General features: G+C 50.4%; 1 protein-coding gene and 1 pseudogene across 1 annotated transcript in view; both read right to left on the reverse strand.

Annotated features, from left to right (window-relative positions):
• Positions 1 to 21,573, reverse strand: part of PTK7 (protein tyrosine kinase 7 (inactive)) — a 60,084-nt gene that overhangs the window by 22,189 nt on the left and 16,322 nt on the right. Inside the window, exons 2-5 of the mRNA XM_059938644.1 lie at positions 1,723 to 2,010; positions 1,232 to 1,334; positions 677 to 867; positions 431 to 581 (exon numbers count right to left, since the gene is read on the reverse strand). Coding sequence (XP_059794627.1) covers positions 431 to 581; positions 677 to 867; positions 1,232 to 1,334; positions 1,723 to 2,010 — 733 coding nt within the window. The remainder of the gene's footprint in view (positions 1 to 430; positions 582 to 676; positions 868 to 1,231; positions 1,335 to 1,722; positions 2,011 to 21,573) is intronic.
• Positions 14,678 to 15,632, reverse strand: LOC132373980 (large ribosomal subunit protein uL10-like; annotated as a pseudogene).

Genomic DNA, 21,573 nt, shown 5'->3' on the forward strand with positions numbered 1-21,573 from the left:
CTTCTGGTAATGTTTGCTTCTTCCAAAATATGTGCGTGTGCGTGCATGTGTGTAAGTAAGGTATCCTTGCCCTCCGGGACCTTCCTGTCCAGGCTGTGATCCCCCAGGTCCCCTGTGTCCCTCCATCCTTGGGTCTCTACACCCCCATCCCAGAAGACCCATGTGGGCAGAAGGGGAGGGGAGAAAGTAGCAGAGCCATCGCTGGCTCACACAGTGTGTCTGTGGGACCTGGAAAAAGATGCCCTTCCTGGAGACCCTTCCCTTTGTTGGACTCATTTTGTAACAGGAAGACATTCTACTGCCATCTGCTGGAAAGTCGAAGTAATACACGTATAGATCTATGATATCTGTGATATGAACTTCATTCCCTTTTAGAGAACCATATACAACTTTTATCACCATACTGGAAAGCTGCTGCCAGATGCCTTACCGGCTGCGGTTAGTGATGGGAGTGTCATCCTCAAAGACCCACTGCAGGCTTGGGGGCGGGTGGGCTGAGAACTGACAGTGGAACATGGCCTCCTCATTCCTTGCCACTACCACGTCCTGGGGAGCCAGTACCACCCTGGCAAAGCTCTCATCTGGGGTGAGGGAGGCACAGACACGTGAGCAGGCAAGGTGGGGAGGCCCCTCCCCCATCCCCAACTCACCTTCTCCATCCCCACCCCAGGCTCACCAGCAATGCTCAAGGTGAAGTTCTGGCTGCTGCAGGCCTGGCCAAAGGCATTGTGGGCACAGCAGGAGTAGATGCCACTGTGCTCAGGGCCGGCCGGCCGGAGGGTCAGGTTCTTCTCCTTACTGCTGACCGTGTGGTTGCTCTGACCATCAGACAGGGCGCTCCCATCTTGGAACCACTGGTAGGTGGGCCTGAGGGGCCGAGGGGGTCAGCAGCAGGGGGGCAAGGGGGTTCTCAGGTAGCCGGTAGGGAGGGTCAGAATCAGAGGGTCAGGGCTGGACCCCTCAGTTTACAAATGGGGAAACTGAGGCCTGGAGAGGGACCGTGACTTGCACAAAGGCACGCAATTCAGGGGCAGAATCTGGCTGAGATTCTAGATTTCCCAGCTCCCAGAATCCAGGATCGCTCCACAGCACAACGCTGCCCCTTCTCTGGTGACCAGGGCCCAGTGTGGAGCAGCATGGGGCAGGGGCGGTGGCAGAGCCCACAGTTTGGGGAGACAGCTCTGTCAGTCCAGAATAACCCTTTCCCTCCCCATCCTCAACGTCTCCTTACCGAGGGTGCCCATCAATGTGACAACGCAACATGACCTGGGTCTGTGGCTGGATCTCGGCTTCCGAGGCTGGATGCTTCAGGACCACGGGACCGGACTCAATCCCTGGAGCAGAAGCCATGGTTGCAGAGTGAGGGGCGGGGCAGAGCAAGGGTGAGAAAGCAGAGGAGAAGGAGGACAAGCAGGAAACGATGGAACCTGGAGGCTCTGGAGCCAAGAGACACTGGACCACACTGCCTCACTGCTCCTGCCATTTGCAAAAGTATCCGGCAGATCAATGGGTTCAAGACTTGAAGGGGAAAAAAAAAAAATTCTGGAAAAATTAAAACTTTTTAACTTCCTCTTATCCACACAAGCAGAGAGCTGACCCCAACTGCATTCTCCCTGCCCCATTCAACTGGAAATGGGAGAAGCTGAGGCAAAGGAGGAGTCCCGCAGGGCTCAGGAGTTGAGGGTCTAGAGGGAGGGGGCGGGCACAGCCCCCGGCTCTCACATTTGATGTTGAAGGAGGCATTGGCACTGCGGGCCTCCTCTCCGGTGGCATCATCCCGAGCCACGCACTGGAAGGCTCCCGAGTCCTGCAGACGGTCCACAGCTGCGAAGCTCAGGCTGCTGCCCTGGGCGAAGCGCCGCTCGGTGTCCTGGACAGGGGCCCCATCCAGCAGCCAGTACACGTGCACTGGGCCTGGGGCCTCGACCTCACAGCGGAGCAGCGCCCGGCGCCCCTGCAGCGCATCCTGGGACGATGGCTCCTTGATGAAGACAATGGTTGCCTGGGCACCTGCAGATGGGGAACACGGGAGAGGCAGGGTCAGGGGGAGCTGCAGCCACTGTTCTAACACAGGACACCCACTGTCCTGTGCACAGGAGACGTCCAATAAGTGCAAGTGAGAAGGATCATGAGACCACAATTGCCAAGTGTCCACTGAGGAACGTTTACACTGTGCTGGGCGCTCCGCAGGCTACAAAGATGCAGTACCCTCCAGGACGCTAGTCTGGAGGCGGACACAGGATAAGGCAAAGCTCGTGCCAAATGAATGATGTGGGCAGTCAGTGTCTCTAGAACACCGAAGAGGGAGGGAGCCCCAAGGACTAGGGGAAGGAGGGGATTAATGCCACATGGGACACTCCCTAGAGGAAGAGGGCCTTGGAGCTGCGGGACCAGATCATAGGAAATGCCAGACCAAGGAGCGGGGAACATTAGCAAGCAACCCTCCCACCATCTTCAGAATGCAGGACACTGAGCAAAGTTAAATCATGATCCAAAGAACTTCTTGGAAGGATTACTGGCATTCACATACCCGCTGAGGGTCCAGCATCAGAGGTGGCCACAGGTCAGGGAGGCAGCTTTGAATCCCATCCACAGACCACTCTGCAGCCCAGCATTCCCCAGGGGCGTCTTTGGGAGAACCCGTCCCATCACAGGAGAAGCCAATATTCTCTTGAACTGGCATTATTCCCAAAGACATGCCAGGGCCACCCCCACGTCCTTCTCTCCATCCCTAAGGATCCGTCTGTGGCCAAGGCTGGCTCTTCTGTGCTAGGTGAGAGGTGAGCTAAGTGGTCCCAGGTTTTCACCTGAATCCACTCCCCCTCCTGCATGGCTACAGTTCAGCTCTGGCAGGGGTCAGGGGGGCACCCTCAGAGGAAGGGGCCCTGCAATCAAAGGTGGAACTGTAGCCAAACAAAGGGGAGAGTGAAGAGCCTGTGCAGAGCGGCAGATGGGCTGGGGAGGCGGAGGGCAGGGCCAGACAGGTGGCATAGTTACCAAGCAGGAATGATACACTGGGCTTTGCTCCTGGTCCGCGTGGGCGCCCTGCAGAGGCGTGGAGCTGCGGAGCCCGGGACATCAGCCGCCTGGGGAGTTTGGGGTGGGGGGGGGGGCCGGTGATGGCACAGAGGAGGATGTGCTGTCCCTCCAGGAAGAAGCAACAAGCCACCTGGGGCTGCTATGTGAAGAAGCAGGCTCTGCCTCTGGCCAAACTGGGCCTAGCAAGGGCAGGAAGGAAGAGGCTAATGGGGTCCTGCCCATCCCATCCCAAACCACAGGAGACTGATCTTGGCCCAAAGAGCACTCTTCCAAGTCCCTGGGCGGAGCGGGGGGAGGGGGGTTTGGTTCTTTAGGGCACAGGAACCTGTCTCCTCATAAAGTCAGTTTCAAGACAAGTTCAGGATCCCCCAGGGCTGGGCCCAGAGGAGGGGCTGAACCGATGTTGGTCCGCTTCCCAGCATTCCAGAGGGGCCGGTCCGCAAGACACAAAGAGCTGCAAGGGGCTGGGAGCTCCCCGCATTACTTCTCATTGGGTTCCTGCTGGCTCCCTGGATGGGACAATTCTCCACCACGCTGGGCTACCCCACCCACTGTGCAAGTTAGCAAATCCGCACCCAGTCACCCTAACAACCCAAACACCCCCGCTCGTTTCCAATCTCTGCACAGGAGTGCGGTCCTGACCCCGCTGAGCAACTTGGTACAACCCCTGTGTAGTACAGATGGGTGGGTCAATTGAGGTCCAGAGAGATGAAGGGATTTGCCAGAGATCAAACAGCTAATTTGTGGCAGAGCCAGGACCATGACCCAAGGAGGCCAACTCCATACCCCACGCTCTTCCAAGCCCCGCCCAGGAACTCAAAACCAATCCTGGAAGTATCTGATCTCAGAATGGGACCTCACTCCCCGCAGCCAGGTAGTGAGATAGACACACCTCCTGCAGACAACGCCAGGCTCACAAAGGCACTCAGCGAACACTAGCTGAACTGAGGTGACCTCAGAGGAAGTGTGGGGCAAGAGCTGGCGGACACAGGCGCGTCCGGAACACTTCCCGACCCCCACTCCTGACACAGATGGGCAGCCTCGCGCCGAGGCCTCAGCGGGCCTCTGCAAACGTGACTCACCCAAATCTTGGGACCCTCGACCCAGAACCAAAGATGCTCATCAAAGACCAGAGAGAGATCATCCGCCTCAAAGTGTAGATGACTCCCCACTTCGCAGCTCAGCTTCTCCAGACACAGTGGGGGCCAGGAGTCTCGTCCACACACAGGAGCGTTAGTTAAGCGTTTGCAGTCAGGTCCGACTCGATCCTGACCATCACACTCGGTGTGCCTGACCTTGCGTAAGGAACACAGACCGTGCCCCAGCTTCCTCTGCCTCTCCCATGAGGCTGTCGTGACCCGAAAACGCAGTAACACGTGTGAAGTGCCTTGGATGAGCTCGCTCGGCGGGCGGCTACCGTGCTCCTTACCACTGTCACCCATCCTGCCCGAGGACTCGAGTTTTAGGGATATTAGAAAGCTCCCCCCATGCAAGGCCCAGCACCATCTCAGACCCCAGATGGGAAGGGATAATCAGGTGGGGGGTAGGATGGAGGGAAAGGGGCTGTGGGGTTGCAGGAACCACAGACCACTTGCCACAGAAACCTGAGCTGGGAGAAGAGATGGCATGACTCAGAGGGACCCCAGCTCAGCCTCCAGCATCCCGTCCGGTCCCGGGGCTGGAGCTGCAGGAGCTGTGGTGAAACGCTGCATTCCCAGACTGCCACTCAGAGCCCCCACCGCACCCCCAAGACAGGGCCTGGGAAACATCAAAGCCAGCCCCGCGGGGCCCTCTCTCCTGACGTCAGCTCACAGCAGGTCCTGGTTAGTGCTTGGCTGGGGCAGACTTTAGACGTTACAGAAGGCAGGGAGGGCGGCCACCAGGCCTCCTCTAAGACCCCAGCCCCTGCTCTGAGCCCACACCCCTGGCCAGCAGGCTTCTCACGCAGGAGCCTGGCCCAGTGCTGCGGCACCCACGTTTACTGTGCCCAGTCTGGCCGTCTGCATGGTCTGCAGGAGAGGCTGGTCTGTTGTTTTGTTTGAGGGGAAACGGGCAGACCGAGGAGCCCCTGGCAGAAATGCCGGACTCCAGACAGGGAGGGGCTGGGAAGTGAGGGACTCTTCAGAAGCTTCGGCTGAATGACAGAGAAGGAGGAAGGCTCTGGGGATCGAGGTGGTACCTGCCTCGAGGTGGCACAGTCCCCTGCACTTCCCTGTCCCTGCACCACCTGACTTGAGGATGCCTCCCAGGGCTGTGGTCCGGGGAAGGCCCGCTCTGGAAGCACACCGGTCCTGGGCTTCCCAAAGCCGCCCCCCTTTCAGAGTCTGGTCCTCCGTGCATCACACCTTCTATACCCAGGCCCTCACGGAACACCTGGCCCACGTGCCGCTCAAGGAAGCCGCTCAGCGTAGCAGCAGCCAGTGGCCCTGCCGCTCCCTAGCAATGCCACCTCCGCTGGCCTCTCCCTTGACGTGAAATGAGGACCACAAGCCTACCACTCAGGCTGTGTGAGGCTAAGTGGGTTCATAAACGCAAAGCCTATAGCACAGCCCGGAGCACACGGAGGGCATGGTGGGCTCAAGAAGCACTGCACCATGACCGGCAGGCAGAGTCATCTGCCCACATCAGGCACGACCCCAACAGAGCTGGCGCTGCAAATACCCAATAAGGACATTTTCCAAGCCATTTCCTTGGCTCCTCAACAGCCATCTATATGCAGACACTCACTCTGCCTGCGCCCTGGCCCCTGGCCCCAGCCCCCTGAGAAAGGGCTGTGTGGGCAGCAGCCCAACTCCCGCTCCCCACCCGCCAGCAAGCGTCTGGTCTGGTGCCCGCCTTCCTTGATGCTCTCTGGGCTCCAGGCCCAGTCGACCCACGTGTATATACGTGTGCATCTGCGCACACACATGTGTAAACATGATTTTATGGAGAGCAGAGAGCAGCAGGAAGTTTTTCTGCTCTGATAATTTCAGCTACTTCGGTCCAAGTAACCATCTGGGCCACTCAACTACCTGTCTCCCAGAGACTAGTCCTCTTGGTCTTGGAAAGACAACCCCTGAATCTGTACAGGTCCCAGAACCTGCCAAACCTGACCAGTTGATTCCATCTACCTTCTCTCCCTCCTACTAAAGAAATTCTATCCTTCGGACAGCTGCCTTGGGACCAGGCAGAGGTACCAAGATGACCCTGGGTGGCCCTGGCATGGGTATTCTGCACGGATGTGTGTAATCACGAGTGACTGTGACCTTTCTCACGCACGAGGCCAACCAGCCACAGGCGGGAAGTTGACTCCTCCATACCCAAGACTCAGTCCCTGGTTCCAGGACCCACGTCCCTGTGGGGACATCCTGCCTCCCAGATGACCTCGAGAGCACAGGCCAAGACAGCTCCTATTGGGTATATGGTCCCCTGAGGGAGAGGTTTGCCAACTTCCTGTGCCCCATCTGGGGCGACAGCATCAGGACACAGGCCAGGAGAGACAGCCCTCAACCCGAGAGGCACAAATGCTCTGTTCCAGGAAAGAGAGCAGCCCCAGGCCTCCTCACCCACACGAGGATGGCCCTGCTCACAGGTCCCCTCCATGTGGAAACTCTAAGGACACCAAATGAGAGGCCCCAGGGGTACCAGGGTCCCTGCCCCACTTCTCCTCCCCAAGGGGCCAATGCACCACAGGTCCTTGGCCTTCAGGGTCTAACTGGTACACTTTCAGTTGCTCTGGGACACTCCAAGGGTCCACGACTCATAGGCATGCGTCATTTTTTTGAGGAACAAATCTCAGTCTCTGTAAGAACAAGTCGTTTGCATGAACAGCAAGCCCAGTCATCTCCCCAGTTCACCTGGGCCTGCAGGAACACAAAAGGCTGCAGTGGGGTTTGTGAATCTGGGGATCTGGAATGTGCCCCACCACCACCACCAGTCCATCACCAATATACCACATGTGGTTTTAGCACCAACAACCCTGTTTGATGATAAGCCCCAGAAAATCAGGGTTCAGAGGGTTGCTGAAAATCCACCACAGCTGACTCAGAGACCCAGAGGCAGAGCACAAAGTTCTAGCTGCCCACCCCCCTCAGCCCCATCTCCCGAGTGTCTACAGAAGGCCCCAGGTTCGCTGACAGCAGCCCCGCATCCCTCCACAAGCCATCACAGCCCTCGCTTGGAGCCATGCGGGAGGGAACAGAGCCAGGGACCCAGCTGAGTTTTCCTGTCCTGGGATTTAACTGTAAATATCTGGAGAGGCTCCCACATCCGGATTAGAGAAACAGAACAAAATCACCAGGGATTAGCACAGAAACAACCTAGCGGGCCAGCTCTTCTACCTTAGATGAAAACCACAACTCAGCCCTGCCCGGCCCACTCCTGGGAGGCCCTGGAGGGGGAAGATCAACCTCTGACGGCAGAAGCGGGTCCTCGTGTCCAGTATCATGCGGCATCCGAGCCCAGAGGGGCAGATACACCGGTTGGGAGATGTGATTTAAGAAGCTCCTCAGCCAGCAGCCACACCACCTGACCCTCCCTCCAGCTGGTCTTCTGCTGGGGCTCAGAGGGCCATACCTAGGGCACATCTCTCACCCTTAGTAACCCTCAGATGCCTGCGATGTCTCCAAGGAAGCGGCAATAAATTAAAAGCTCAGCCAGAGTGAGGTGGTGCGATCAGGCAGAAGGAACATGGGGTAGAGAGACCTGGGTTCTAGTCTCGATACAATCCCTAACAAGTAGGGTGACCCTGACCAACCACCACCCGCCACCAGGTAGTTTTATTATATGTAAAATTAGAGAACTGAAAGGATGTGACTGGACAGTCACCAAGACCTAGTCCTGGATTCGCTGGCACTGAGCCTGAGAGGCAGTTACAGAAACAAAGGGCTCCCTCCCCAGAGTCCCCTTCCTGCCCCCCAGCCTCCAGCTGCACAGCCGGCCCCTAAAGCCCACACACCACATGTAGGGCCAGCCCCGGGAGGGATTAAAAGTGATGCTATAAATGGCAGGTGTGCAGTTAGAGGCAGCTGGGAGTTGCAAACTGGGACCCAGCATCACTGCTGAAGAGCTACTCCCATTCCCGCGGCTCAGCTTGCATCCTGCCTCCCCAGGAGATCCCGCCTCTGCCTCGGCCACACACTTGCACTCACAGCTCACTGCCCGTGACACCCCTGATATGCCCGCCTGTGCTGTGAGCAAGAGCCATATCTTCCAAGCTAGACTGCAAGCTCAAGGTGAGCTTGAATGGGCACCTTCTATGTCCATTCTCAGCTCCAAGGAGAGAGAGAGACAGCAGCCAGCTGTCTCCTGAAGACGCCAGTGAGCGGCCTGCAGAAATAATCTACCTTGCGGGGAAGGCAATGGGGCTGCTGGACCATGAGACTGGGAAATGAGCCAGGAGCTCAGGCCCAGGAAGACTTTAGGGATGCTCAGATGGTGTGTTCAGGGACCCCAGAGGGGTCAAAGAGTCCGCCCCTCATCATCCAGAGAAGATGGAAAGGGACTCGCTGCAGGTTCCACAGCCATTCATTAGGGGGGCCCAGACCCAGGCCCCAACCAGGTCTTCCTCCCAGGTGCAGTGGGGAGGGGCCCAGGGACACCACAGCAAGAACGGTGCCAGGGTGAGCCTGGGGGTGAGCGTCCCACGGTCTTTCTTGTGCAAGCAGAGGGCAAACTAAATGACAGTCTGGAGACTGGTTGGACCTGACTTCATCTATTAATTTTCAAGACAGGCTCAGAAAACTCTGGGAGACTCTGTTTTCTGAGCTCTTTTTACTCATCTCTGAGGCACACACCCTAAACTCCCTATGCAGGGAGAACATGATTCCCTGTCCTTTAGGTGGAGTGGCCTCAACTCCACTCAGTGAGGGAAAATCCTCCCTGGCTCCTAAAGACGGTAAAATATCCCTTCGGCCTGTTCTGTCCAATATGGCAGCCACTAGCCACATGGGGCTATTCAAATGTAACTTAATTAAAATGAAACAAAACTGAAAACTCATTGCCTCTGTTCCACTGGCCATATTTTTAGTGCTCGGGAGCCGCATGTGGCTAGCGGCCACCGTACTGAACAGCGCCGATGTAGAACTGTTCTGTCCCCACAAAAAGTTCCATCAGTCAGCGCTGCCTTAGCTACTCTGACCGTCTGCTTCTTGCCGGCCCTTATTACACGGACGCATTATTTCTCATCCAAAGAACCCTCCACACGGACCAGCCTCATTTCACAGAGGAGGAAACTGGAGTCAAGGCTATCCCAGTAACGGCGGGGTCGGGAACTGCCCCTGGATCTGTCTGGCTCCCACATGGGTGTTCTTTCCACGCTGGCTGCTCTTCATTTCTTTCACTTTATTCCCTTTTATCCAAGTCCCCCCAACAACCATTCTGTCCTGTTAGAGGTAGATCCTCTCTTTGTATGTGCTCTGGTCAAATGTGATTGCTGTTTCGTGTGCGGCTATTTTTAGCCCATATAAATGGTCTTGCATTATCTTTCATTCTGCCTCTCACTTTATTCCATTTAGCACTATGTTTTGAAGTGCCTTCCCTGTGGCCATCACCTACATCCTGCTGCTTTTCCCAGTAGAAGAACATACTGTTGGGTCTGGGGAAGCAAGAAGAAAATGAAATTTTTGAAAACAAGTTAAGTGGCTGAACATAGCTGCCCACAGTTTGAAAATCAGTCTTTGAGCCTACACCCTCCTCTCTGTCTGCCCCGGCACCCTGCCCGGGCCTCCAGCACTGCACCTAGCCTCATGCTGTGCCCCCGCACGCATAGGGGTATCAGCAGAGCCTGGGGAAACACGCATGCAGGCGCACACCCCCAGCTTCTCCCGTGCCCCTTCCTCCTCCCACCAAACCCCAAAAGTGACTAAAGAGGTTGGCCCTCAGCTGGTTCCAAAGGGATAAGAGAAAGAGGCAGTCTCATACTTTTATATTTAGAAGTGCTCTGCAAACCACTTCCTGGAGCAGACAAGAGTGGGGAATGTGAGGACATCGCTTTGCTATGTGTGATGTGGAAAGCACGAGCCACCCAGGGCCTGCAGCAATGGGCCGCATGTACCACACACCCGATGACACGCAGCGACGCCGAACACATGTGCAGATGAACGCGGCCCTCGGCAGCCTGGCCATCCCCGCGGGGCCAGGGCGCAAGGCAGGGCCCAGGAGTCGGAGCCGGACACCGTCCTCCAAGTGCCCCTCTCCCAGCCTTCCTTTCTTTCCTTCTCCACCTGTCGGACCAACAGCTGCTTCTGGAAACCAACCCTTCTCTCCAGGGAAAGGGTTGCTCCAGGCTTTAAGCCTCAATCTGAAACACAAAGAGAAGAATCCAGACTGAAGGAGGCGGGTTTGGAAGAGCCAGTGTCTTCAAGAGGCAAGGGTGCCCTCCTCGCCTCTGGGCTGCTGGGGAGGGGTGTGGGGGGCAGGATTTTGCACAGTGCCCACTGCCTTCTTCTGAAGGTAGACCTGCTGCTGCCATCAAAGGCCCTCCCCTCAGCCACCTCTGCTACCACGTGTGGCTGGAAAAATGTCGGAGGGGGAAGCTATCTGGAGGTGGGGATCGACTATTGTGGCCATGGTCACTGCTTCAACATCACTCAGATGTAACTGATGCTTGCCCAGTTGGGGGAGGGCGTGGTCAGGGGACAGAGAGGGGGAGGGGAAGGCAGGCCAGCTGCTTAATTAGAGTCAAAGCATCAGACATTTCCTAGACTCCTTATAAACTTCACTTTACAGCTTAAAATATAAACTCTCTAGTAAGACAAAACCAATTTTATTCTTTTATTTCTTAACTGCATCATTGATGATTTGCTCCTTTATTTTTTAAAAGAAAATAACCAAAAAAGAGTCGTTTTTGAAAAATCAGCTGTTCTGAAAAAGCATTCTGGCTAAAGATGGCAAAATATGTATTTCAATCTCCAAATCAGTAACAACAGATGAAAAAAAATATAATCTGATGAATAACAGACAGAAACAATTCCTTGTAAGTTATTTTTAAAAGCACCAAAAACTTGCAACACATTACCAGATGCTTAAAGCCTAGGGATAACTGACTTTTGGGGGCCGGGGGGCGGGGTGGTGTTATAAAACATAAAGCACACACAAATAGCTAAAGAAAAAAAAAGCCCCTAAGAGTGGCTGATGCAATAACTGAATAGCCAAAAAAATGACAAAGACCTAAAGTTTATTTTATGCCTACTCTGTCGATCTTGAAGTCAGGGTCTGGAAGGTACCAAGATCTGGCTTCACTTAAGTCTGGAACTGGCTGTCCCTTCATCCCAGGAGGTGCCTCTTACAGGCCTCTAAAGTCACGCAGAGAGAAAGAGAGAGAAGCAGACACTGATGGAGAAAGACAGAGGGAGACAGGAAGATGAGAAAAAGCGGGCTGGAGGGAGATTGATGGTGTGGGCGGGGGAAGGGAGGGGGGAGCAGAGGAAGGGAGGGAGGGGGGAGGGATGGGGACAGAGAGACACAGAGAGACCCAGATCAACAGCCAGACAGGGACAGAGACAAACTGAGACACAGAGAGTAACATACAGTCCTAGAGAGACCCAGAGAAAGGGACAAGAAAAACAAAGACCCAGAGCACACATATGTGCACACACACACGTAAGCACACAAAAGGCTCCCCATGCCTGTAGAGCAGCCCCCAGCCCCACATTGACCCCAGCTTCACCCCCCTCCCCCGGCCAAGTAAACCCCCCACAGGGCTTTCCCTGCATCTCTAGTAGGGAGGGTCCTCCCCACTCCCTCCTGACACCCAACCCAGTGGCCACAGGGACTCCAAACTCAGAGAGTCCCTGGCTACAGGCCACGGGGCTGCCCAGTGTAACACTAGACACGGAAGGTTACAGCGAACCTGTAGCTGGGAGACCGGGGGAGTGAGAGGAGTCGGGAGGGACTCTAGATACACCCGATTCAGACCAGATTCAGACCACTCATCGTGGAGAGCCTCAAATGAGAGGCTCCTGGTAAATAATTCACCAGGAAAAATACAGTACCTTCCCTGGGCTCATCCATTATTCACCAAGATAAATGTACCATACTGTTACACTTCCTGACATCTAAAAATGGTCTGAGCCATTAGGCCAGGAGCAAGAAGACAGCAGGGCACTTTCTACCCAACTCTTCCAGAACCCCTGACCCAGCAGTCCTGGTGCTCCTGGAACACACTCTGCTGCTCCTCACACAAGGGCAAAGTCAACTTCCAGAAACAGCCAGCCTGGGCTCAGACCATGAGATCCCGAGAGCAGGCCCGCCTCCACAGCCCTCAGGAGCCCAGGCAAGTCCTAAGTAAGACCCCCACCCTGTTCACCAGACCCCGGAGAGGTCAGCCCTCTCAAAGGGAAAAGGCAACCACTGTCTGTACCTGTCTAAGAGCAATTCTGTTCCTAGGAGGTTCAAAGAGTTTGACTTTGATGCCAAATGAGTGTCACCTACAGAAAGACCTGCATCTGACTTGCACAGGTGGCTCTGAGCAAATCACTCTGTCCTTCAGGCCTCAGTTTCCCCATCTGTAAAGCCAGCTGCTCCTTATCCTGCAGGGACGAAATGCCCCCTGGGAAGTCTGAAGAGCTGCACCACTTTAAGGCCCTGGCTCACAGTGTACAGGCAGGACGGAGATGCGACAAGAGCTCAGAGTCTGGAGTCAGACTGTCTGCACTTCAATTCTCCTCTCCCACTTACCGAGCATATGACCTTGGGCAAGCTGTTTATCCTCTCGGTGTCTCCGTTTCTGTAGCTATAAAATGGTGCTAATAACAGTATCTACCTCCCAGGCTTGAGAAAAGTAAATTCACATGTTAACCAATGTAGCGTGTTTGGAACAGTGCCTGGCACGTATTAAGTATCATGTGAGTTTGGGCTCTTAGCCATTCTTGCTCATCATTATTATGTTCGAGATTTTTTTTTTTAATCTTTTAAGGGCCTCCGTCCCATGACAACCACCTCTTACCCAGTGTAGGCCTTGGTCGGCATCCCTCTCACGCAGACCATTTGGAGCTGCCTACTGCCTTGTTTGACTCGCCACCCACTCAATCCCTGCCATGTGGGTGTATAGGTTCTGAACAGATCCTGGGGTCCAAAACTTTGTCCCACAGCTGCCCCATGGAGCCTTGGAGCCGGCGGGTCACTTAAGTGGGGCTCCACAGGGAAGCAGCTGACTGCTGGGACCTCTGCGCTCTCTGGCCCACTGCCCCGGGAACCTCCAGGCAGTGCCCAGATTAGCAGTTGCTCATCGTTTCAGTCACTCCCCCACCTTCAATATGAAGAAGAGTCAGAGCGAGTCTGTCTGGGTGAAAATGGATCCAGACCATGTTGGAATGAGGCAGGCCTCTGGCCTCAAGGGACCCAATGGTAGTTAGGTGAGGACGGCACAGTGAATGTTTAGGTGCCAACTAATGCCTGGAGATAACTCTTAGGGTTCAGCTTTCTGACCCCGTAAGTCCCAAATGAGAGAGGACTGGAAAATTCTTTGCTTTATAAAGGAAAATATCTGACTACATAAAATAGAAGTTGTAAACAACTCTCAACGGCAAACGACCAATTAGGAAAATGGTTTCTAGCAATTGACAGAAGAGGGGCTGCTGGCCTTGATACACAGTTACAAATCAATCATAATAACTACTAAAATTCTAATAGTAACGTGGTCAAAACAGCATGTCTTCTCAAAACAAATATAGATGATTAATAAATATAAGAAAACATTCCAATGTACCAGTAACCTAATGAATGCAAATTGGAACATAAATGCAAATAAGAAATGCAAATCATTCTGCCCTATCAAATGAACGCCAAGTTTTTTAAATAACGCTCAACACTGGTTGAGTATATGGAGAAAATGGTCCTCATGCTTTTCAGATGGGAGTGTAAATGATAATAATGTCCTTCTGGAAAGTGGTTTGGTAATATTGTACCAATATCCTAAAAAATTCGTGCCCTTCTTCCTTGGAGAAGTACCTGATTCCAGGTCTGGGCAGGAAATGTGCCAGATGAACCTGGAACATCTTATCATACAAGGAAATGAGCAAAGGGCCACATCAAAAGGTTCAGGGCCAGCTTGAAGAGGCTCCCGCGAGGCCAAGAAGGGACCTTTTAAGGGACCTTCATAAGGGTAAGAACCACATGGCCTTAACACACTGGTAAGTTTAAAATCTGTGAGTTCATAATGATGTTTAAAAAAAAAGAGCTCAGAGGGGAGGGATAAATTGGGAGACTGGGATTGACATATACACACTACTATATATAAAATAGATAACTAATGAGAACCTACTGTATAGCACAGAGAAGTCTACTTAGTACTCTGTAATAGCCTACATGGGAAAAGAATCTAAAAAAAGAGTGGATATATGTATATGTATAACTGATTCACTTTGCTGTACTCCTAAATCTAACACAACATTGTAAATCAACTATACTCCAATAAAAATTTTTTAAAAAGACACCGGTAATGCCAAAGCATAAGATTTTAAAAATTAAAAATTAAAAAAATGTTTTTAAAATTAAAAAAAAAAGAGCCCAAAGCCCTCCATTGGTCACTTTTGAAGGATGCTAGAAAACCAACTCATTATTTTATTTTACTTTATTTTATTTTTTGGTGACGTAAGCCGCCTTTATTTCCTTGTTTCACAAATAAAGCCGTCTGAGTTGCCTGCTTTTTGGTGATTAGTCAGAGACCAAATCCCATATACTCGTCCGACTCCTCCGACTCTTCCTTTGCTTCAACCTTGGCTGGGGCTGCAGCTGCAGCAGCAGGAACAACAGTGGTGGCAGCAGCCACAAATGCAGATGGATCAGCCAAGAAGGCCTTGACCTTTTCAACAAGTGGGAAGGTGTAATCAGTCTCCACAGACAAAGCCAGGACCCACTTGTGCCCACTGATGATAGAATGGGGTACAGATGCAACAGTTGGGTAACCAATCTGCAGACATACGCTGGCAACATTGCGGACACCCTCCAGGAAGCGAGAATGTAGAGTTTCCTCTGTGATGTCAAGCACTTCAGGGTTACAGATGCTGCCATTGTCAAACACCTGCTGGATGACCAGCCCAAAGGAGAAGGGGGAGATGTTCAGCAACGTGGCTTCACTGGCTCCCAATTTGTCTCCAGTCTTAATCAGCTGCACATCACTCAGGATTTCGATGGTGCCCCTGGAGATTTTAGCGTGATGCCTAAAGCCTGGAAGAAGGAGGTCTTCTCGGGGCCCAGACCAGTGTTCTGGACCAGCACAGTGACTTCGCAGGGCGGCAGCCGGCACGTCATTGGCCAGCAGCATGTCCCTCATCTCAGTGAGGTCCTCCTTGGTGAACACAAAGCCCACGTTCCCCCGGATGTGAGGCAACGGTTTCTCCAAAGCTGGGTTGTTTCCCAGATGCCCTCGGATCACCTTGTGCATCATCGTGTTCTTGCCCATCAGCACCACAGCCTTCCCGCAGAGGGACATGCGCATCTGCTGCATCTGCTTGGAGCCCACATTGTCTGCCCCCACAATGAAGCATTTCGGATAATCATCCAGAAGTTGGATAATCTTAAGGAAGTAGTTGGACTTCCAGGTTGCCCTGTCTTCCCTGGGCATCACGGCGGTGCGTCAGGGATTGCCACGCAGGGTTTAAAGACGACGTCACTCACTCAAGGACGCCTGGCGACAGGCTCATTATTTTAAAAACTGGTCAAGAAGCATTTACTTTCCCTTTCGTGAACAGCTATACCTCAGGGTAACCAAACAGTTAATAAGGGGCGGTTTATCTTTATAGAAGTTTCCAGCTGATAAATAAAATATCACCACTTTATAGCCCCTAATGAAATACTGGATCTAGCAATGATTATTGACGGCTGCTAATTCCAGAGAGACAACCAGATGTTATGTGCCTACTGAGAAAGTATACCTTGAAAAAAAAAAAAAATCAAATCTGACCCTGACGAAGCCTCCAGATCTATGTTTCATTATTAAAAAGAAGCTCTCTATGGGACTCCCCTGGTGGCGCAGTGGTTAAGAATCTGCCTGCTAATGCAGGGGACAAGGTTTCAAGCCCTGCTCCGGGAAGATCCCACATGTCACGGAGCAACTAAACCCGTGCACCACAACTACTGAGCCTGCGCTCTAGAGCCCGCAAGCCACAACTACTGGGCCCGCGTGCTGCAGCTACTGAAGACCGGCGCGGCTAGAGCCCACGCTCCGCAACAAGGGAAGCCACCGCAATGAGAAGCCCGTGCACCACAACGAAGAGTAGCCTACGCTCGCCCCAACTGGAGAAAGCCCACACGCAGCAACGAAGACCCAAAGTAGCCAAAAATAAATAAATAAATTTACTTTTAAAAAAAGAAGCTCTCTAGAAGGAATTTGGAAAACAAGGGCTGAAATAGTTAACTGTGAATGCACATTCTTCTGTTGCTCCCACAAACGGTTATTAAGACCTAATATTGTTGTTGTTAACGTTTCGTGCGCTTCCACCAGATTCTCAGCTCCCTGAGGTCAGGGACTGGACGTGCACTCTTCCATCCCCTCCACAGTGGACGCCTTGCCCATTGGAGGAGCTTGGGAAATACCAGCTGATCTGTGGTGGGTTCACTGGCCCCTGCAGGATGTGGATCCAAACAGAGTTGAGCCCAATATGGGATCCTGGTCGGCAATTACATTAATTATCATTATTAATTCAACAAACATTTATTTAATGCCTACCATGTGCCAAGTACTCTGCAAGACACTGGGGACGGAGAGAGAAAAATACAATTACTGCCTTTAAGTATCTCTGTTTAGTGGGGGAGTCAGATAAGTAAACATATAATTACAATAGCAAAGGCTTACTGACCGCTTACTTCGTACCAGCCACTATTGTGAGAACTTTAACCCCACTGTTAATGCTTACAACCAGCCAGTGAGGTAGGTACTATGACCCCCATTATGCAGATGAGGAAACTGAGGCACAGAAAGGTAAAGCCACTTGCTCAAGGTAACACAGCTAGTAAGTGACAAATGCAGGATTCAAATCTCCAGTCCTCTGGCTCCAAAGGAAAACCTATCATCATCACTAGGCTTTACCGCATTATCACACAGCATGATGGGTGGGTGCACGATGGGTGGGTGCACAAGGCAGGCTTTTAACTCAGAGTGAGGGTATAAGGGGGCAGAGAAGCATCCTGGAAGAAGGCTCTTCAAAACAAGATTTTAAGAAGGAACGGGGCTTGGGGACTTCCCTGGCAGTCCAGTGGTTAAGACTGCAATTCCAATGCAGGGGGCACGAGTTCAATGCCTGGTCAAGGAACTAATATCCCACATGCCACACGCGTGGCCAAAAAATAAAAAAATTAAAAAAAAAAAAAAAAAAGAAGGAACGGGGCTTGGCAAATAGAAAAAGCAGCACAAAAACAAAACACGAACTCAGGGTAATTCCGGATGCTCAGAGTTTAAGGGATGATGAGGGGGAACACAGCAAAAGGCCACGAGGACACTGGTTTGTGAGGGGTGGAGCAGGCAAAGGAGGTGAAATCCAAGTTTACCCAGCTTAGGCTGTCCCTGGACAAAAATAAATCACCAACACAGTGAGTCCCTGTTTCCAAGGAGGTGGTTGTTAGGTTAGAAAATGGCCTGAAGAAGCTCTTTGTCACGGAGAGAGCAGCAGGTACATTCACAGAAGGCATGATTATGGGATAATGTCATACCTGGTCTATTAGTTTCCTAGGGCTGCTGTAACAAATCACCACAGCTGGGTGGCTTAAAACAACAGAAGCTTATTCTCTCATAATTAAGGAGGCCAGAGTCCAAAATCAAGGTGTCGGCAGGGCTGGTTCCTTCTGGAGGCTCTGGGAAGAGTCTGTTCCACGCCTCTCTCCCAGCTTCTGGTGGTTGCAGGCAATCCTTGGTGCTCCTTGGCTTGTGGCTGTATCACTCCAAGCTCTGCCTCCATCATCACGTGACCTTCTTCCCTCTGTGCGCAACTGTGTCTCTTCTCTTCTTGTAAGGACATCACCAGTCACATAGGATTAGAGCCCACCTTAATGACGTCTCTTTACTTGATTACATCTGCAAAGGCCCTATTTCCAAATAAGGTCATGGTCACAGGTCCCAAGGCTTAGGACTTGAACATATCCTTTTAGGAGACACCATTCAACCTATTAACACCTGCTATTCTGCAAACTGCTTTTTTTGCCCTACAGCTAACCACAGGTATTTTTCCGTGTCTGTTCACATGGTTCTGGCCCATTCATTTCAACCACTGTATATTATTTCACTGTATCGGTGACCCAAAATCTATTTGTCTAACACCCTAATCATGGACATTCAGATGGTTTTCAATTTTTCGCCATTACAAACAATGCCCCAACTGAATCTCTCTGTACAGGCACCTATGCACATTGATAATGGGAATGTTTCTTGTAGTATGACTTCCTAGAAACAGGACTCCCCCTGGACCAAAGAGAATACAATTTCAGGGCTTTGATAAATGACAAATTGCTCTTTAAAAAGGCTGTACCAATTTATGCTTCCTTACCAACGTTGATACTTATTAATCTTTGCCAATCTGAGAGACATAAAATAATCCTTTGTTTTATTCTGCAACTCATTTAAGACATTTAGTCTGTTCTTAACAACATAAAGCTATCTTTTGTATGTTCACTGGTTAGCTGAATTTTCTATTCAACTTCTTTGTCTACCTTTTTCCTTGTTTATTTTTACTGTTATCTTTTTCTTATTAATTTGTAATCAATAAGATCACTAATATAAGGCCTTTTCTGCATTACATGTCACACTTTTCCCCCCTGAGAATGGTCATTAAGTTACTGAATGCCTACTAAGTGCCAGGCATTGTTCTAAGTGTTGGGAATACAGCAGTGAACAGGGCAGTGAGGGTTCCTGTTCTCAAATGTTACTTAACTACTCAGAAGAAAATGTATTTGCACATGATTTGGGCTTGGAAATAGATAGGAAGTGAATTTTCACCCTTGGGTGCAAAGCTGTCTTGGAATTCATTTAAATACTGTCCTGTTTTGCTTTGAGAGCCTTTTAGTGGGAAATCTACTCTGTTCTCCAGGTGTCCTGGAAGCACCCACAAAGGAGCAGTGTGGTTAGTGAAGGTGGAAGCAGGAATAGCTGACAGCTGTGCCCTTTCCTTGAAAGGAAGAGCCACACCCCAGGCACCCACACTCCCTAGAAGTCCAGGGCCTTCAACAATTAAGCCCCGGTGAGCTCAGCGAGCAAAGGAATTTTTAAGGAGGAATAACTCTTCCCCATTTCAGTGGAGGGGGTACCACTGGAGTCTCACTCCACCTCCTCCCAGAAGTTCCAGGGAGGTGTGATGTCTCACTGAGTATGTTTGGCTCTGATCCTTCCTCTCCTGCCCACTTGGGGGAGGGGGAATATACCCCCTGCAGATACACACACACACACACACACACACACACACCCTAATTCAGGGATGAATCAGACAAGCTTATCCTGTTCAGATTACAACCTTGTTCCTCAACCTAGCCTTTATCTATAATAAAGGTGATACACTAATTTCCATCTGTCTAATTCCTGTCTGTCTTTCTTTCTTTCCTCCCTGCATGCACTGGTTTAAAATTCAGAGGAGAGAAGGGTGTAATTTACTGACTCCTTCAACATACAGTTTCCATTCTATTGATTTACGCCTGCGTATTTTATGGGTTTTCTTGTTGTTGATTTTGTGAATGGGATAAACGTTTCCATTGTATTTTCTAAAAGGTTACTTGTTGATAACTAGTGAAACTTCTGGGTTTTGTGTAGTTTTGTATTTGGCCAAATGACTCAGCTCTCTTACTGATTCTAATGGTTTTCAGTTGATACTTGGGTTTCACATGTAAAAAAAATGGCACCACCTGCAAAGAGCATTAACTTTATTTTGACTTTCGTTTCCTTACAGTATTATTTCAGCTACAATTTCCAGAATAATGTTAAATAGTAGAGACTTTATTATTTTAATGTAGTGACTTCTTTAAAGAGAACAGCATTATAATTTCATTTTTTAAAATTTGTTTATTATTTCTTTATTTTTTGGCTGCATTGGGTCTTCGCTGCTGCACGCGGGCTTTCCCTAGTTGCGGCGAGCGGGGGCTACTATTCATTTCGGTGCGCGGGCTTCTCATTGCGGTGATTTCCCTTGTTTCGGAGTACAGGCTCTAGGCGCGTGGGCTTCAGTAGCTGCAGCATGCGGGCTCAGTAGTTGTGGCTTGCGGGCTCTTGAGTGCAGGCTCAATAGTTGTGGCGCATGGGCTTAGTTGCTCCGCCGCACGTGGGATCTTCCCGGACCAGGGCTCGAACCCGTGTTCCCTGCATTGGCAGGCGGATTCTTAACCACTGTGCCACCAGGGAAGTCCCTATAATTTCATTTTAAAATACGTTAGCTGTTGTTTAAGATTTTAAAAAAACAGGAATGGATGTTAATTCATATCTAATGTCATTTTCATATCTACTGAGATAACTGTGTGACTCCTTGACTTCGTATTTTGATGAATTACATTAAATTAAACCATCCATGCCATTTTTGGAGTAAATCCTAATTATTTATGGTACATTATCTTTAACATAGTATTTGCCAGTATTTTCTTTAGACTTTCATACCAATATTTCTAAGTAGTGTATTTTCCTCTTCTGCACTGTCAGTCAGCATTTGGGATCAAGGTCATATCAACTTTGTGACATGCACAGGGTGGCCATCCATCTGTTCCTTGGCTCTGTGACTGCCTATAAAGCACTACAAGGCTCTATTTTCTACATTTTTCAAAATTTCCCCTCAAGGCCCTCTGATACAACAGTTTGGTGGGGGGTGTTTTGTTTGTTTTCTCACCATCTTTCAATTGTTTTTAATAGTTACTGGTCTAGTTAGTCATCCTAATGGCTCATTACATTTCAATAATTTATACTCTCCTAGCATCGATTTCTCAGCACAGCATTGAACATGGTAACCCTTGATAACTTAAAAAATCTTTCCCATGGCAATTACCACAACTGTAATTATTAGTACACATTTTCATAAGCCCTCCATCTCATTCCCTGCTCGAAGTCCCCGGAATCTACCAGGTACCTAGTATGTTGAAATTGGCCTCAAGAAATTGTTATGAGGCCAGGAATGAGGTTAAAGCTTCTTTTTCCTTTCTTGCTTTGCTTATTGACCATTTCTCTCCTTTTCTTGACTGCATTTGCCAAAGTTTTGTTTCTTTTATTGTTTTCTGAAGCAATGGAACTTACCAATTCTATATTTTTTCATTTCAAATTTATTAATTTCAAAGCTGTACTCAGAAGAAAATTAATAACCTTAAAATTCTTTCCTAAATAAAAGGTGAAATAAATTAAGCTATTGGTCTAAAGTTAAAAAAAGAATAAAATGAACTCTGTCCGTATTTTAGGTCTGTCTCATGTAAAGAACATGAAACTTTTCTAACTCAATCTTAATTTTGTCTTACCTCTGTGGGAGACATATTCCACTGAAGTTTATCATACTAACTGATATATTTATCTCTGCTTTTATTTGGTTTACGTTTTAATACTACAATTCTTCCTTTGTTATATGTATTGTGTTTTATTTGCCTCTTAGGATCTGCTTTTTAATT

This window comes from Balaenoptera ricei, chromosome 11, assembly GCF_028023285.1.
Source record: "Balaenoptera ricei isolate mBalRic1 chromosome 11, mBalRic1.hap2, whole genome shotgun sequence".
NCBI classification, from domain to species: Eukaryota; Metazoa; Chordata; class Mammalia; order Artiodactyla; family Balaenopteridae; genus Balaenoptera; species Balaenoptera ricei.